General features: G+C 46.1%; 2 protein-coding genes across 6 annotated transcripts in view; both read right to left on the bottom strand.

The window, feature by feature from the left end:
- Window positions 1-17,203, bottom strand: part of NRG1 (neuregulin 1) — a 359,963-nt gene that overhangs the window by 137,629 nt on the left and 205,131 nt on the right. The window contains exon 1 of one of the 5 annotated variants that reach the window (XM_064140105.1): window positions 5,409-6,100. The exons of 3 other annotated variants lie outside the window; for them this stretch is intronic. In XM_064140105.1, coding sequence (XP_063996175.1) covers window positions 5,409-6,036 — 628 coding nt within the window. In that variant the 5' untranslated portion in view covers window positions 6,037-6,100. Of the gene's footprint in view, window positions 1-5,408; window positions 6,101-17,203 lie in introns of those variants that run through there. One more of the 5 variants, XM_064140103.1, reaches the window with a different exon arrangement.
- Window positions 6,484-6,788, bottom strand: LOC135173302 (uncharacterized). The gene has a single exon (XM_064140108.1). The coding sequence runs from the start codon at window positions 6,643-6,645 to the stop codon at window positions 6,484-6,486; it is 162 nt and encodes a 53-aa protein (XP_063996178.1). The 5' UTR covers window positions 6,646-6,788.

Raw genomic sequence — 17,203 nt, 5'->3', positions numbered from 1 at the left:
AATAAGAGGCAGAATGAGACAGGACAGGGTGTATGTAAGCAGACAATACAGAAATAATGCACACGTATTTCTTCCTTACTGCTTTCAAGTGGTCTCTAATTGCCAAACAGCAGTCATGCTCAGGCTCTCGCTTTTCTAACTGCCAAACAACAGTCACACTTAGGCTCTTGCATTTAATGTGTACCTCCTGCTGAGTGTGGTACTTCACATTACGTTTTAATGTGATTCACCGTGCTCCTTCTCCAGGAAACTGGGCTTCCTGCAGTATGAATGGTAAACAGTGTGCCTACTACTAAGCAATCCACAAACAGGCATTGCCTACTCCTCTTCATGTTGCACAGGCAACAAGAAGGTAGAAAGCCTTAGCAGGAGATACTGCAAAACTGCCTACTCATCTCCAAACTTGAACACTGTGACTCAGTCTTTCCTTGGCTTTGTGTGGCCTGAAGCACAGACTCCTGTCTTTGCTTAACTTAGTGCTTTGCAATAAAAAAAAGCTATCTTTGTGTCCAAAAAAATCCAAATTCCTCCTCAAAGAGTTTTCCTTTCTTGGTGAGAAGGCTTTTCTCCTAACAATGTTTCACATTAAGTGAAGCAGGCTTTTCTTTTTTTTTTTTTTTCCAGAAGTCTTCCATCACCTGTCATGGCATCTTCTGGCTGTCTGCCCTTTCCTGACAGAGAGCCAGAGCAGTCTCTCCTCAGGTACTGTCTGCAGTAGATTGGCATCGCGTGTGCTCTCCCTGAATCAGCTGCCTCATTGCATTGCTATTGATTCCGAGTTGGATTTCTGCAGCAAATCTATTGCATTTCCATTAGCAAGACTGCAAATGGTGAAATCAGTCATTTATATCATTATAGGTCTGCATCACAATTAACCTGCTACTTAGCCTCCATCAAGCCAAATTCTGCCTTTTCATCTGATGCTGAGAAATTTCCCAAAGGTTTCACTGCACCCAAAAGTTAAGCACTGCAAATCCAAGGTGTGCTGCTGCGTGCAGTGCATGGACAGGAAATAAAACATTTCACTTAAAAGTACAATAGATACCAAAGGAGGATGATTTCAGACCCCTGCAGTGGACAGCTGAAGCCTGTGGTTTTGTTGATTTTTTTTTTTTTACAACATCAATTATTAATCAGTTTTGATTAGAAATTTACCATACAGTACAGTCCCAGATGTCAATTGTAATAAAGAAACAAGGGCCATATACTCCATATACCTGTTGTATTTTCTATACTCAGTTGGGGCTCTGCAGCCTGGAGAAGAGAAGGCTTTGAGGGAGACCTTGAAGTGGCCTTCCAGGATCTGAAGGGGGTCTACAAGAGGGCTGGGGAGGGACTATTGACAAGGTCTTGTAATGACAGGATGAGGAGAAATCGGTTTAAACTGGGAGAGGGGAGATTTAAACTAGATATTAGGAAGAAGTTGGTGCGGGTGGTGAGACACTGGCACAGGTTGCCCAGGAAGGTTGTGGCTGCTCCCTGCCTCCCTGGAGGTGTTCAAGGCCAGGTTGGATGAGGCCTTGAGTGACCTGTTCTAGTGGGAGGTGTCCCTGCCCATGTCAGGAGGGTTGGAATTGGATGATCTTTGGATGGTTCCTCCCAACCTAAACCACTATATGCACACGTATGTAAGTGAGGAGGGAGGCCATGCAGAAGTTCCATATAGAACAAACAGGTGACTTAATATCAGCCAAGTTTACAAAGTAATATGAAGCTTTTGAAAATAAATACAAGTGCAGACTACTGTTTTGCACTGAGAAGTGCAGATTGGTATTAAGAGAAATCACTGCAGGAAATACAGCTTTTTTCTCCATATGTTCCATGCATGATGCATGAAAGCAAAAGCAAAAAAAACCCAAACCACACCCATGAGGTAGTTTTAAAAAGCCATGAATTTGGGCTGCTTCTCTGACAGAAAGAAACACAGGGCAAATCAGCTCAATCATCTGGATGTTAAATATAAGAATGCTAAAAAGGGGGACAGTAGTGGTTCAAGAGAAAAACAAAACAATAAATTTGTCTAAACAAACTCTGTGATTGTCAAGGGCACTTTAAACACAGTGTGACTAGCTAGGCTGGGGAGAGAAAGTCAGTTATCAACGTTAGAAGTCCTGGAACTGAATACATCTCACTCCATCAATCCCAATCCCACTTCAGTGTTCCTGACACAAGTATATGCATAATCTCTGACACTGTAGAAAAGGAAGTGGCTGGCTCAGTATGGTGGCATTTACTTTCTTAAAAGCTCCTTGTTAGTGAAGGCCTAGTTGTCTCTCCAGAGCCTACTGACATCAGCATCTCTATCCTATGATTCTGAGTTAGGCTCAGAACTTGTCTGGTGTATTGTCTGTAATTTAATTAAAACTTCCTTGTGTCAAAACACTGTTAATTCTAAGGATATGTCAAAGAAAAGTCATGGTGCTCAAAGCAAGTCTTCACATTGTGTAGCAGACACTCAGAAACTGAATTGAAAGACTAGTCTCCCTGTACAGTCATTGAAGAATGAGAGTTACCCTTGCAAGAGTTGGGAATCATCTAGGGAAGGTCTCTTTCTTTATGCCAAATAGGAAGCTGAAGACTGCCTAGCTTCCTAATGTAGTCACTTAAGTTAGGTGTCTGAAGCTAATCAGCATCAATACTGTATCATAAATGGAGCAGTATCTGCCTTAAGGTGCTCTCCTCACGCATCTTCAAGCTTTGGGAGAAAAGCATTCTCCCTTGTGGCACTGCCCTGCATAACAACAATGAGCACAGAAAAAAAGGCTGGTATATAGCCTGTGCTCTCCCCTCCTCTCAGTACAAACCCTTGCTGTCCATAAATTGAAGCCTTCAGTTGCACTGCAGCTGGAGGGAAAGGCCCTCTTCAGCCTATCACAGGAGTAAAGCACAGATCTTCATACATTTATTCGTACAGGAGAAAGGATCAAAAATGCAGAACTAAGAAAGAACAAGCAAGGTCAAAGAGGAAGAAAGAAATTGTGAGGAATGACACAAAGCCAAGGTATGTTTTCCCTGCTTCTGCCCCTAAAAATCATAGAATCATAGAATCAACCAGGTTGGAAGAGACCTCCAAGATCATCCATTCCAACCTAGCACCCAAAAAGACAAAATTAATTCAGCCATTGTGCCTGGACAACTTTGGAGGGATGACAAAACCATTCCCTAGGCAAATGCTCCCTACCAATCTCCAGAGAAACACTTTTTTCAACAAGGATGAGAAAAACCTTTGCTGATGCTGGTCCAGTACACCTGAAGTGGCAGCAGGGATGAGAAACAAGAGTAGGGAGCAGTCCCAATGAAGGGTGTGTGACAGCTCAGCATTTTCTCTGCTTTGCCACATTTTGCAGGCAAGGGCCAGTACAGCTGAAGCAGAAGCTGCTGCCTGTCCCTCAGAGGTGTGCACAGGTCCAGTGCTGCAGCCACTCACGCACCTATCTGTTACAGCCAGCACAATTCAATGGGAACAGAGGTTGCGAGGCTCAGGCATGTCAAGTGGTCATCTGCTGTTCACCAGCACACAGCATCCAAGGTGCTCAGGGAAGCTACAAGCAGAAAGGGCATGGGTGCAGAAAGGATATACTACCAGGGCGGTGAATCCTCTGGACTCTGTTCTCTGCCAGGCCTTTCACTCTGCTCACTGGGAAACCTACTCCAACAAAGTCCTGATGCTGTTAGGCTATTTCTTATGTACCCTATGGCACCTCATCAAGTAAGGAGAGTTGTGATTCCAAAGCTGAGGCCTTGGGTACCTCTGCTTCAGGACAGAGCCAAGAATACAGGAGTCCTACACTCCTCTGGCAGAGGTGTCACCCCAGAAACATAAGCCACATAGACCTTGGCAAGTGTTTTTAGGGGAAATCTGCTTAATGAGAAAGAGAAGGCAGTGGCAAGACCTGTAAAGAAGGAAGTTGGTTTGTAGATGTGTAAATGCAGTTACTACAGAAACATGGTTCTGACAGTACTACAGAGCCACATCTATTACCAGCCTGGGTAAAGGGTAAAATAGTATTTAAAAGTGATGGTGCAGGAAGACGTAAAATTTAGCTCCTGAATTGTATTAGCACTTTTACAACCTGCATGTCTACTCAGAGGGAGAGAGGTTCTAGGTTAAGGCACAGTACTGTACCCCACTTGTAATGAAACCTTCTCTGGTGTAATTATGCCAAGATTGACACACTCCCTAAATGTGGAAACGTTTTAAAACCTTTTCTTTCTGTTCCAAAAAAGGAGAAATACTACTACAATATATAAAGTAAACCAAAGAGGAAGGAAGAGATAATTTCTGTATTGAGAAAGGGCAAAGTAAAATGACAGGAGTGAGACCAGTCTTGAATCTAATGCACCAGACACAATTACTAGGATTGTCTCTCTTCTGCTTTCTCTTTCAGGCTCCAGCAGAAAGAATAATCAATTAGCTCTCTGCAGACTATGACCTTGAAGGACACAGCTTTAAGGGGGATATGCTGAGTAAGACAGAAAAGGAAGAAGAAGAGAAAAGGGTTTGGAAACTCATGGAAGGGCTTGGTTCAGAAACAATACATCAACCATAGAGTATGAGATATGTCAGTTCCTTTTTATTCCTCCACTGGCCAAGAAGAAATAAAATAAAATTACCAGCACAAAAGGGGCTTTCTGGGAACAAGTTACCTCACTGCCTGAAATGTTAAAAAGGACACCGAGAGGCAAAAGAAAAGACAGTTCAATATGCAGATGGCACTTTCCAAGCCATCTCTCTGAGAACTGTAGAGTTGTCAAAGACATTTATAAAAAAAATAGTTAGCACTGATGCAATCTGTCAACCTCTGCAAGAAACCCTGCTCTGCAGTGATGTGTTTGCAATGCAACTGTTTCACAACCCCCAAGAGAGTGCTTCCAGAGCTGTCCAGAAAGTTGTTTTAACGTATTTTCAGGCAGATCTTTTGCAATGTACTTTTTCAGCTCTGTTTTTTTTTTTTTTTTTTTAAATTTTTTTTTCCTAGCAGGGAATTGCAGCCCCTTGCCATAGCCAGAATCATATGCCACAGTTAGAAGAAATACTGTCTATACAATCTTCTCCCTCAGGGCAACCCAAACTTGACCTGCTTTCAGTTCTCTCTCTCCTTTCATCTTGCATCTATCTGGAAGTCTGTGATGCCTTAATACACGTTTATCTTAAGGAAACTCCAGATGAAGTCCTCTTCCCTGCCATGCATGCCTCAGAACTAAGTTCAGAGGCCCCTAGGTGCTCTCATCAGAAGGTAATCCACGCTATAGCCGTCTTAGCACACCTAAGCTTTGCAAGCCACTCACATGTCCTCCTTGAGGACAGCTGCAGAATAGTTAGATGCCTTTTTCTTTTGGTGAACAAAAAAATAAAGAAATAAACTAAAATTCAGAAAAAAATAAAGGAAGATATAGCTTCTACTTACAAAGTTTTGGAGCAGTTTGGAGATTTGTTTCTGTTGCTTGCGCCTGAGATGCTGTGGTAGGCTCCAGGGCAGATGGTGACAGCGAAGGTGCGGCAGAGGACAACAACCCAACATCTAGGATGCGGTTATATAGAGAAGGCTGCAGGAATGGTTTGGAGGGCACGAGCGAGCTGTCACTTTGCACTGTCACTTCAGACTTGCTCTTGGGGCTAGGTACGGGGAAGGATGAGGCATACACCTCCGAAGGCACCCAGGCAGACAGAGCTGTAGGATCCACAGCACTCTTTGGGTCTTGTCCTATTCTCCCAGGGTCAAGGTGGGTAGGAGAGTCATACTCAAAAATCTTGTCCACAAAGACCCACTTGAGACCAGCAATGCAGAGGCAAAGGCTAAGCAGGCAAGCCAGGATAGGGGCGATGCAGATCTTTTCAGAGTTGAGGCAGCCCTTCAGTCGCTCTGCCTCCAGGCACACACAGCAGGTTGCGGCAAGGCCTGCTATCCCCTGGACCCTCCCGTCCTCTCTTTGGGTCCCCGGCATGTTCTCCTCAGCCGAGAGCCCGTCAAGGGATATGTCAGGGCTCAGTTGAGCTGAGGGGCTGGGGAAAGTGTCGGCAGCTACTTCAGACATGTTTAAGCATCAGCTCTCAAACAGCTCACCTCCAAAAGGCCTTAACTCTATCACAGTCCATTACTGTGAGAGACAGACAAAAAGAGATGGTAGCAACAGTCACAGTGCTCTGCAAAAATCACAGAGTGGGAGTCAACAAAAGGTCCAAGCTCAGCAATATCATCCAAACTGGGAGAGGAGTAACGCACAGGAAAAATGAGACACCCCCCTTGTCCCTCCCTTCCTCTGAGCCCTCTGTGGCTCTCTCTGCCTCTGTGAAGCAAAAGTAGCTTCACGATTACCAAGCTCCTGTTTGCTGGCCACTTTTACGATTCCTTAAATGCCTCTCAAGCAATTCCAGCTCTTCTGTGGAAGGGAAGAAACATCCCCCCAAAAGCAAGCACAACAAAACAAAACGGGGGGGAGGAGGGTGACAAGAGAAAGAAAACCACGAACGAAATGACCGGATTAAGTGAACCAATAGCCCAGAGCGAAAGGCAAGACTCTCACCTTGAGCATCTGAGGCTGGTATCTGCTTAGACGAGGAAAACAATTGTCATGCGGTAGAAGAAGGAAAAGCAAAATCTGTAACAACAGCAGCAGCGGCAGAAGTGACAGTAGCAGCAGCATCCTGTCGTGTTACAGCGGCGGCTGAAAGAGGCTGAATCATTACAGAGCAGCAGGTGCTCGCTGTCTGAGCATCACTGCAAACAATATCATTACACAGAGGTTTGTAAGGAAGAGCGATGCCAAGACGGTGGTAACTCCCTTTCTCTCCCCTCCCTCTTTGTCCTTCTTGAGCGCTCATTCACTTTCCTCCTTCCATCCCCACCTCCCCCACCCCCCACCCACCCCCCGCCCGCTCAGCTCCCCCAGCCCCCTCGCAGCCTGTTTCCCTGATGTACAGACTCGCTCCTTCCTCCCCTACCCCACCCCCCGCCCTCTGCAGGGCTGCTCTGAGGGAAATCAGTACACCCAGCAACCAGGACTGTCAGTGACTTCCTATTTTATCCAATTAGGAGGAATAAAGGCCATCGAATCGAAGAGGGGGCGAGGGCAGGAGCTGCGCTCCCTCCCGCTCTCCATCTACGGCCGCAGCCGGCGGCCATCGGTGGCAGGGTCCGCTGGCTAGGACGCGGTGTCGGCGAGATTTCTTCGGGCTGGACTGGGCTCGCTCACTATGATACCCGATCTCTCCCAAGGGCAATACCTCTTTCCAGCAGCAATTTCTCTGTGCCTGACACTGGAGATAGCTTTTTTTTCTTTTTCTTCCCCCCGCCAAGCCCCTGAGTAAGTTTCGTTCACTCAGAATAATGCTGAGATGCATCTTAGATCGAGCAGATGGGGCAAGAAAAAAACCCAACAAAACAACAACAACAAAAAATAACAAAAAAAAAAAAAAACAAACACAAAAAAAAAACCAACACACTTAGACAAAACCTTTCCACCTCTGACAAATTGGCATTTCAGCTATTACAAAGAGGTTTATATATATTTTTTAATATATATTTCAGCTTCCAACCTCCTTTCCAAAGGCAAAGACTTCACACTAGAGCTAACTCCTGAACATTTGCCATGCCACAAGCACATATCCTCACTCCCTCTTAGGAAAAAAAAATCAGGAAAAAAAAAAAAAAGAATTTTTAACAAGGCTTCCACTTTGTTCTTATATTTGCCTGTCATTCCTCACCTCTATAGCAATACCTGCCACTGACTCCCATTTCCACCAGTGGAGTTTGATTCAGGGGTCAATCAATAGTTCAGTTAACAGAACGGAAGTAAGATTAGAATCAGCTCTATTTCCAGTCTCTCCTGTCTCCCACAGAAATGTACACCTGTCCAACAATACAGACATGTGCATAAAAGGAGAGGGGCTTTTAACACCATTTCCTGTTCCTTGGACTTTGTTGAAACATTTTCAGAGAAGATCTAGGAGCACAAATCCCTGTTTCTCTTCAGTATAAATGACTGCAGGATGCATAAGGAAACAAAGAATCGAGTGCTACAAACTGACCTGAACCCATTATTGCTGGTACCTTTGTCAGGCATCAGAATGGTTCTTTTATAGTTACATATTTTCAGCACTGACAAAGACATCTGTCTCTGCCCATCTCATCTCTCTGCCTACAACTCACCTCCCAACTTCAAAGGCACTTGGATCACCACAACCCAGTGCAGCACCAAAGGCTTGGGGAAGAATGGCTGGAAAGCTGCCTGGTGGCAAAGGACCTGCGGGTCTTGGTTGACAGCCAGCTGAGCATGAGCCAGCAGTGTTCCCAGAGTGGCCAAGAAGGCAAACAATATTCTGGCCTGTATCAGGAACAGCATGGCCAGCAGGAATAGGGGAGTGATCATGCCCCTGTATTCAGCACTGGTGAGACTGCACCTTAAATAATGTGCTCAATTTCGGGCCTCTCAATGCAAGAAAGAGTTTGAGGTGCTGGATCAAGAACACGGAAGGGCCAACAAAGCTGATGAAGGGTCTAGAGAACAAGTCCTGTGAGTAGTTGTGAGAACGGGAGTTGTTTAGTCTGCAGAAAAGAAGGCTGAGGAGAGACCCTCTTGCTCCCTTAGAGCTCCCTGAAAGGCTGCTCTAGTGGGTGGATGTTGGTCTGTCCTTCCAGGTAGTAAGCAACAGGACAATAGGAAATGGTTTCATGTTGCACTGAGAGAGCTTTAGGTTGTACATTAGGAAGAGTTTCTTCACTGAAGGGGTTGTCAAGCACTGGAAGAAGTGGTCCAGGGAAGTGGCTGAACTGTTATCCCTGGAGGTATTTAGAAGATATCTAGATGGAGGACTAAGGGACATGGTTTAGCAGTGGACTTGGCAGTGTCAGATTAACAGTTGGATTTTATGATCTTAAAGGTCTTTTCCAGCCTAAACAATTCTATGACTCTGTTACTAGTTTACATTTATATTAAAAAGTTTTATCAAAATCTGAATGAATCCCACAGTATTTTCACAGCCTCTCCTGTCAAGGACTGATTGATGGATGTCTGATCACAAAGCTCCCTGTGGGGCTGCGGTAGCCAACTCAAGTAATCGCGACGACACTACACTCAAATGTCTGAGGAATTCACCTGAAAGCACAGCCGGTGATAACAATCTCAAGAATGCAAAAGGGTAAACCGTCATACAATCAGGTTAATCTTGTGATTGGTAACCTCAGACAGAGCAAACAGCTTTTTGCATTGCATATTTATGTAAGTGTCTCCCCTCATTACAAAGCACATGTGCTCCTCAGCTGATGAGTGCAGGCTCTTCCCAAGCAACTCAGGATCTGCTTCAAAGAGCAGCAGCAACTAAGCCGCTGCAGAATGAGTAACATCACAGCAGTGCTGCTGTGACAGCTGTGGTGGTCTGTTAGTACAAGGAAGCAAGGTTTCTAGGGAAAGGATGTATCTGTTATGAGATTAACTGACAAACATGGGAAAACCAGACATACGTTCACACACAAGTAAGTTGCTCCTCACATATGAAGCTGAAGCATCACTCCTCAATGCAGAATGCTAGTAGAGAAATAGTTAGGAATGTTCTCTTCATTGCACAGATGAGACACTACAGCATCTGAATGCTTGGTACAAATGAAAAAAGATAAATCTTGGCTTTGTTATCCATATTTGATTTTTTTCAGCTTTCCACTTTCTAGTAAGGCAAAAAGTTTTCCCTGCTGACACTGCTTTGAGTTTGTGTTTAAGCCACAGCCTTGGCCACATCTTCCCTGCATTAGCATTAACCTTGCAGGCAAACTACCTGTAGTTCAGTCTTCTGTAATCTTCACTGCTCTCCAGCATAAAGTCACTTCTAGCTGCTCTCCTTTAAATGATGCTTTCGTTTTGCTCACATCTTTCTGGTGCTGAAGTGAACAGAAGCGTGTATGAAAGTCTTATGTCATCCTTACAAGTGTTGCCGTGAAGTTAAACGCACAACAGACGAATGGAGAGAGAGAACCGTGACCAGCTCAGACCATGGACTCCTATATCTGCAAGCACAGTGCCTCACGGAAGCTCAGCGCCTCTCTGCCGCAGGAGATGCTTCCAGGGACAACCCCACGACGTGGGGTGCACAGGCCCCGTCCTCACCCTGCTGAGGTGCTGTGAGCTCGTAGGGTCTGGGGAAGGCCTCTGCCTTCCGCCCCTGGCCCCACCTGGCTAAACAGAGCCAGGAACAGCTTTTGCTGCCTCTCTTGCCTTTTTTTTTCCACGCCCTTCTCCCCCCTGACCAGGGCCTGCACCATCTCCTGCGGGCAGCCAGCCACCAGCAGCCCCTCCCGCCGCCTCCGCGTCCGCAGCATCTCCGTGGGGCCTGGCTCCCTTCCAGGCTGCAGTACCTCCTCTGCTGCAGGTCCCTTCCCCCGCGGCACTTTCCAGACCTGGCACGCAGGCTGCCTGCCTCTGCATCGCACAGCCAGCTCTGCTCAGACCTCCTCCTCCTCCTCATTCTCCTCCTCCTCAGGGAAGCCTGCACTGCGTTAGCCCTCCGGCCCCGCCGGAGCAGCAAGGGCGCTGAGGCTTGCGTAGAGAAGAGTTAAGGGCGGCACCCTTGCCTTCGGAGATGCCTGGCGGCTCCCATTGTTCCCAGGGCCGGCAAGGGAGGGAGGCAATGCTGATTCATCCTCCCAGGCCGCTTCCCTGGCCCTGTTCCACAGGTGCCCAAATCCCCAGGGCCGGCAGACAGCCTTGCCCGGGATGCTGCAGCGCAGACGCTGCACAGGGCTCGCTCAGCTCCAGACCTCTTGGTCCGAAGGAAAAAAAGCAACCCCAGGTTTTTACCACACGCTGTCTTTTGGCCCAGTTCTCATGCACTGGAGTAATATGTAATATTATACCAACATATTACATAAACGTATTTGTTATATTTAATATCGTGTAAGAAGCGTGGCCAGCAGGGCAAGGGAGGGGATTCTGCCCCTTTGCTCTGCTCTCCTCAGATCCCCCCTGGAGTCCTGTGTGCAGTTCTGGAGCCCCCAAAACAAGGACATGGAACTGTTGAAGCGAGTCCAGAGGAGGCCACAAAGATGCTGCAGCAGCTCTGCTACGAGGACAGGATATGAGAGTTGGAGCTGTGCAGCCTGGAGAGGAGAAGGCTTCCAGGAGACCTTGGAATGGCCTCCCGGGATCTGAATTCTGTGATTCTGTGAATGCCTTGCCCAGGGACGTGGTGGAGTCACCCTCCCCCGATGTATTTAAGGGTGGTTTGGATGTGGTGCTTAGGGAGATAGAATCATAGAATCAACCAGGTTGGAAGAGACCTCCAAGATCATCCAGGCCAATCTAGCACCCAGCCCTAGCCAGTCAACTAGACCATGGCACTAAGTGCCTCATCCAGCCTTTTCTTGAAGACCTCCAGGGATGGTGACTCCACCACCTCCCTGGGCAGCCCATTCCAATGCCAATCACTCTCTCTGCCAACAACTTCCTCCTAACATCCAGCCTATACCTACCCTGGCACAACTTGAGAATGTGTCCCCTTGTTCTGTTGCTGGTTGCCTGGGAGAAGAGGCCAACCCCCACCTGGCTACAACCTCCCTTCAAGTAGTTGTAGACAGCAATGAGATCACCCCTGAGCCTCCTCTTCCCTAGGCTAAACAACCCCAGCTCCCTCAGCCTCTCCTCATGGTTTAAAACCATCTCCAGATGGTTTAAGATGAATCTTGAAGAGTAAGGTTCTAGGTTGGAGTTGGTGATCCTGAGGGGCTTTGCCAACCCTGTTTTTTTCTGAGATTCTGTGAGTGTGGTCTCTCACTTTGGGTTTGAAGTACAGGTGTAAACTGAAGAAGCTACAGTTTTACTGGTTTTAAGAGGACTTTCTGCTCTGCTTTGCCCCTATAAAGGAATGCAGAAATACTTCACTGCCTCAGCAGTTTTGAGTCTCTTTGCAAAGCTTCTGTACCAACACGCCAGCACTGGCCTGCTGTGCTTAAAACATGGAGCTCCAACCCAGGCTGCAGCACATGAGTCACCAATAAAAGTGGGGACCCTGGGAGAAAACAAAAGAAATCCTGACACTGGAGGCAACAGATTTTTACTAGGGTGGCCCACAGAGGGACAATATAGAAGGATAAGGAAGGAAATTACTCATCTGTTTGTGTTTAGGTTAGGTCTTCATGCAAAGATTTGCTTCTGGTTATGATGAGACTTGTGCCTCTCTGGCTTAGAGGACAAAGAAGTGTGATTATACGCTAATTAAGCTAATCTGTGACTGAGATTTGGATGCTTGCCATGTGTGACAAATTGAAACCCAGCGGCTTACAAATCTGTAATTTGACTTTGTGGAGTGTTTTTTTTTTTTCTTGCAAAGAACCTAGTCTTATTTTCACAGAATCACAGAATGTCAGGGGTCTGGAAGGGACCTCAAAAGATCATCAGGTACAGCACCCCTGCCAAAGCAGGATCACCTAGAGCAGATCACACTCCCCACAAAAAAATCAGTGGGAGACACAAAGTCAAAATTAGCATTAGCCTCCAGCTTGAGGTGAGGATGAACAAGCTGCATCTATTCCTCCAGTTTTACTACAAGAAAGCTGTTTTCATATGACCAGACTGCAGAAGACCATTCTCTCTGGCCAGCCACAAATATGTGAATGAAGCTTAAATATGTACACGATCATAACTGACAACATCCTGCAAATTAGAGCAGTGAGTACCATTTAACTCAGCTAACCCTTCAGTCATGCCATAGTCAGACCCGAACCTGCTTGAAGGTTTGGGGAATTAGGCTTAGTGAGTCATTCTCCTGGAAGCCATTAGATTTAAAATATCCATCCCACTGTAAGTAAATTCCCAGTAGCCCAGAAAAAAGATTTTCTAAGAATCATCTACTTTCCTGCAGCTACTGGAACACAAGGGAAGTTAAATGATGTCTTCACAAGTGGTTATTCATGGCTCTGTTGGATCACAGCTTTAGATAGGATGCTCAGAAGACCACACATAGGTGCAAGGCAAGTGATCTGTTTCCCACCCCTACTGCTGCTTTGCTCTAAAGATATGCCAGTTCTTCAGGAAAGTAAAACTCCAACACCCAAGCAGAAATATGTGGTGTCAGCTGTTCCTTCATGTGTTTGACTGCACTCCTTCCTCCCCCCCCCACCCTGACATATATTGAAAATTAATAGCATTGTAACCAAGAAACTAAGAGAAAAAAAAAGTGCATGTTCATTAACAAAAGATTGATGAGGAAGATAAAAGGATCTCTTTTTATTGATTGCAGGCACTTTCTTCAAATTAAATAAGTGCACTATTTAAAGATTGGGGGGGGAGAGGGGGTGACCCTAAGCAAATGAGCAGGGCCCAATAGGCAGCACTGATGCCAGCAGTGGTGTTATAGGAAGAGTGGGCTATCACAAATGGTGGAAACGATTCATTTATTTCCCCCTCTCAGTGCTTCACCAATATCCCCCTCAATCCATCTTCCTTGGATTCATGCCAGCACTCTCGTCCTCTGAGTCCTTCCAAAAAGCCTTCACTAAAAAACCTCATCTCTCAGATCAAATGGCACCAGAATTTAAAAAAAAAAAAAAAAAAAAAATCTTCACTTTGCTCCTGTGCTGATCTTGTCACTGGGACTGCAAACATTAAAATGGGACAGGAAGCCACTTGTACGCTCACATAACCCATTTTTCATGGCATGGAAAGCAAACAGGATTCATGCGCTAGTGCTGCTTGTATACCTCTGCCCATCTCACAGGACCACAGAATTAACTAGATTGGAAAAGAACTTTGAGATCATCGAGTGCAACCTGTTACCTAATACCTTCTGATTCAATAAACCATGGCACTAAGAGCCACATCCAGCCTCCTCTTAAAGACCTCCAGGGATGGGGACTCCACTATCTCCCCAGGCAGCCCATTCCAATGTCAATCACTCTTGCTGTGAACAATTTCTTCCTAACATCCAGCCTAAACCTGCCCCAGCACAACTTGGGACTGTGTTCCCTTGTTCTGTTGCTGGTTGCCTGGGAGAAAAGACCAACCCCACTTGGCTACAACCTCCCTTCAGGTAGCTGTAGAGAGCAATGAGGTCTGCCCTGAGACTCCTGCAGGCTGAAACACCCCCAGCTCCCACAGCCTTACAGGGCTGTGCTCCAGCCCCCTCACCAGCCTTGTTGCCTTTCTCTGGACACATTCCAGTACCTCAACATCTTTCTTAAGTTGAGGGGCCCAGGACTGGACACAGGACTCAAGGTATGGCCTAACCAGTGCTGAGTACAGGGCAGAAGGACTTCCCTGTTCATGCTGGCTGCACTCTTCCTGATATAGGCCAGGATGCCATTGGCCTCCTCCTCCTTTTTGTCTCCCTTTTTTTTTGGTGTGTGTGTCTCATCTGTTGATGTTGTTGTTGTTTGTTTGGTTTTTTTTTGTTTGGTTTGATTTTGGTTTTTAATCTCTTTTGCCACTTATAGATGTAGGTGACAGGAGAGGAAATATTAAGCCTGCATGGGAATGCAAGAAAAGATGAGCAGTACATAATAACATATTCAGCCTTAAATATGAGGCTAAATACGTCAATGTCACTAAAATCCTGGAGTGTGCTTAATTTATTTAGTATATGAGGGCTGCTGTGAGAGGATACCCTGTCCTTAACACAAGAGACAGGGACATGTGGAGGCTGTATCCAAACCCTCTCCTCTGTACCCTCAAACTAAAATGACTACACTGGAATTATTGCACTGCCCATGTTAAGTGTGTCAGAAGCAGGTCCTCACAATAGCACATCTCTTGAAAATATCTGCAGTACAGAAAGCAAATTTCAGTGATGCTGAAAACTTCTAGGAGAGCTCATGCTACTTCTGTGGCAGCCTTTTCTTCTACTGACATCACATATGTATATATAACACCAGATGGTTTACACCAGGAACATGCTTTCTGGAAGTCCAGTAGCTGTAGCTTGCAGAAACAAGTGATTAGAAAAAACAACACAGCTCAATGGCTGCTTCAAGAGATGTTTATACTTTAAATACCTACAGCCAGTAACTGGAACTGAAAACTGCCATAAAACCAGCTGTTGTTTCAGAGGAACCAAAAGGTTTTCTGAGCCCTTTCATCTTCAGATGAAATGTGAGACACTGAGTTTCTTTCATCCTAATCAAAAGCAGAGATAGTGTCACTACATGAGACACAGAAGCCCGACATCAGATCATGAATGTCAGGCGTCCTCATCAATGGCACTGACTCCTTCCCCCAGCTTCTCCTGGCTCACAGAACTGGGATGAGCCCTGCCACTCTTCAGGCTACTGATAATTAGCTCTGTCATGTGGTAAAGGAGCATTTAAGAGGTGCAAAGGACACGTAATATGCTCAGCTAGGCATTTCTGCCTGCGGGCAGAAACAGCAGAAGGAAGATCATGCACAGTTTTGTTTGGGGGGTGGGGAGGTTTCTGTTGGTTTTGGTTGCTTGGGGCTTTTTGTTGTGGTGGTAGTGGCCATTTGGGGGATGTGGGGTTGGGTAGGTTTGTTCTTTTTGCTCTTTTCTGTGTGTTGCTCTTTGTTGGTTTTCTTGTTTATGGAGGGGGAGGGATGTTGGGGGTTTATTTGTTTGGTTGGTTGTTTTTTACGTTTTTGGTTTTCCTTTTCAGATCTAACACTGCCTTTGCCCCCTCACTGGAGTCTCCAGCACACCTGCTGAGGGGGTTGCAATTTCTTTCCACTGCAGCTTTGTAATCATGGAGTCGAAGCTTGCTCATTAACTTCCACCCACCTTAGAGCTTAAGTGCATCTGTGTGCCTGCACTTGAGCCATTTTATTTAGAGGGAGGAAATTCCTCGTGGGTATGCATTGAGACAGTGGCCATACTACTCCTGCACAGGCAGGACTACGCAGGATTTCGTGCTTGCCAGCTTTTACATCCACGGTGCCACCACTGCTGAGGCAGTCACTGGACACTGATAATTTGAGTAGAAGTGCTGCTGTAAGCCCTGAATCAAGGAATTAGCCCTTGCCCATTGACCCTTGGTTGATAAAGTACTTAAACATGTATGGAGTTAAACAAGCGGCCTTCTTGATTAGAAATGGGCTACATCATACATCTAAGTACCTTTTTGAATCAGGGCCTAATTCAGGAACTGAAGGTTTTCTGGAGTGCAGTGCTGTGGTTTTATGATGAACAGTCTGGCAGCAGTATTACCCTTTTCCCTGTCTCTAGTTTCTTTTTGTTCCCTCTGTTCTGTCACCTGAACAACCTCAGTGGCATTGTTCATGCAGTCATCTTGACCAGATGAAAGAACTGATTTTTTAATTAAAAAAAGAAAAGTGGTGTTTGTTTTTTTTAATTGGATGAGCTTATTAAATATTTTCCAGCGTGGCTTCAAACACATATGTAAGCTGGAAGAATGGGAACGGGACCATGCTCCAGGGGATGAAATTTCCATCACCCTGTCTTCTCGCCAAAGACTTTGCACAGTGAAAGTATTACCCATTACTTCTTGAATCTAGGCTTCACTTAGCAGAAGATCCTTCAAGATCGCAACAACATGTCAATAAGCAGCTCAATATGAGCAAGCAATGTGCCCAGGTGGCAATGAAAGACAATGACATCCTGGTTTGTATTAGAAGTGCTGTATCCACCAGGAGTAGAGAGGTGATTGTTGCCTTGTCCTCTGGTGAGTCCACACCTCGAGTACTGTGTTCAGCTTTGGGCACCTCAATACAAGAAGGGTGTGGAGGTGCTGGAGCCAGTGCAGAAGAAGGCAAGGAAGTTGGGGGAAGGGCCTGGAGAATAGAATCATAGAATCATAGAATCATAGAATCAACCAGGTTGGAAGAGACCTCCAAGATCATCCAGTCCAACCTAGCACCCAGCCCTATCCAATCAAGTAGACCATGGCACTAAGTGCCTCATCCAGTCTTTTCTACACCACCTCCAGGGACAGTGCCTCCACCACCTCCCTGGGTAGCCCATTCTAATGTCAATCACTCTCTCTGGGAAGAACATCCTCCTAACATCCAGCCTATACCTACCCTGGCACAACTTGAGACTGTGTCCCCTTGTTCTATTGCCTGGGAGAAGAGGCCACCCCCCACCTGGCTACAACCTCCCTTCAGGTAGTTGTAGACAGTAATGAGATCACCCCTGAGCCTCCTCTTCTCCAGGCTAAACAGGCGCCCAGCTCCCTCAGCCTCTCCTCATAGGGTTTGTGTTCCAGGCCCCTCACCAGCTTTGTTGCCCTTCTCTGGACACCTTCCAGCACCT

This window comes from Pogoniulus pusillus, chromosome Z, assembly GCF_015220805.1.
Source record: "Pogoniulus pusillus isolate bPogPus1 chromosome Z, bPogPus1.pri, whole genome shotgun sequence".
Lineage (NCBI taxonomy): Eukaryota > Metazoa > Chordata > Aves > Piciformes > Lybiidae > Pogoniulus > Pogoniulus pusillus.
This window is presented reverse-complemented; position numbering and strand designations above follow the sequence as displayed.

Coding starts and splice junctions, on each gene's coding strand:
- LOC135173302 (XM_064140108.1), bottom strand. CDS start 6,645: ATGCTGCTGCTACTGTCACTTCTGCCGCTGCTGCTGTTGTTACAGATT.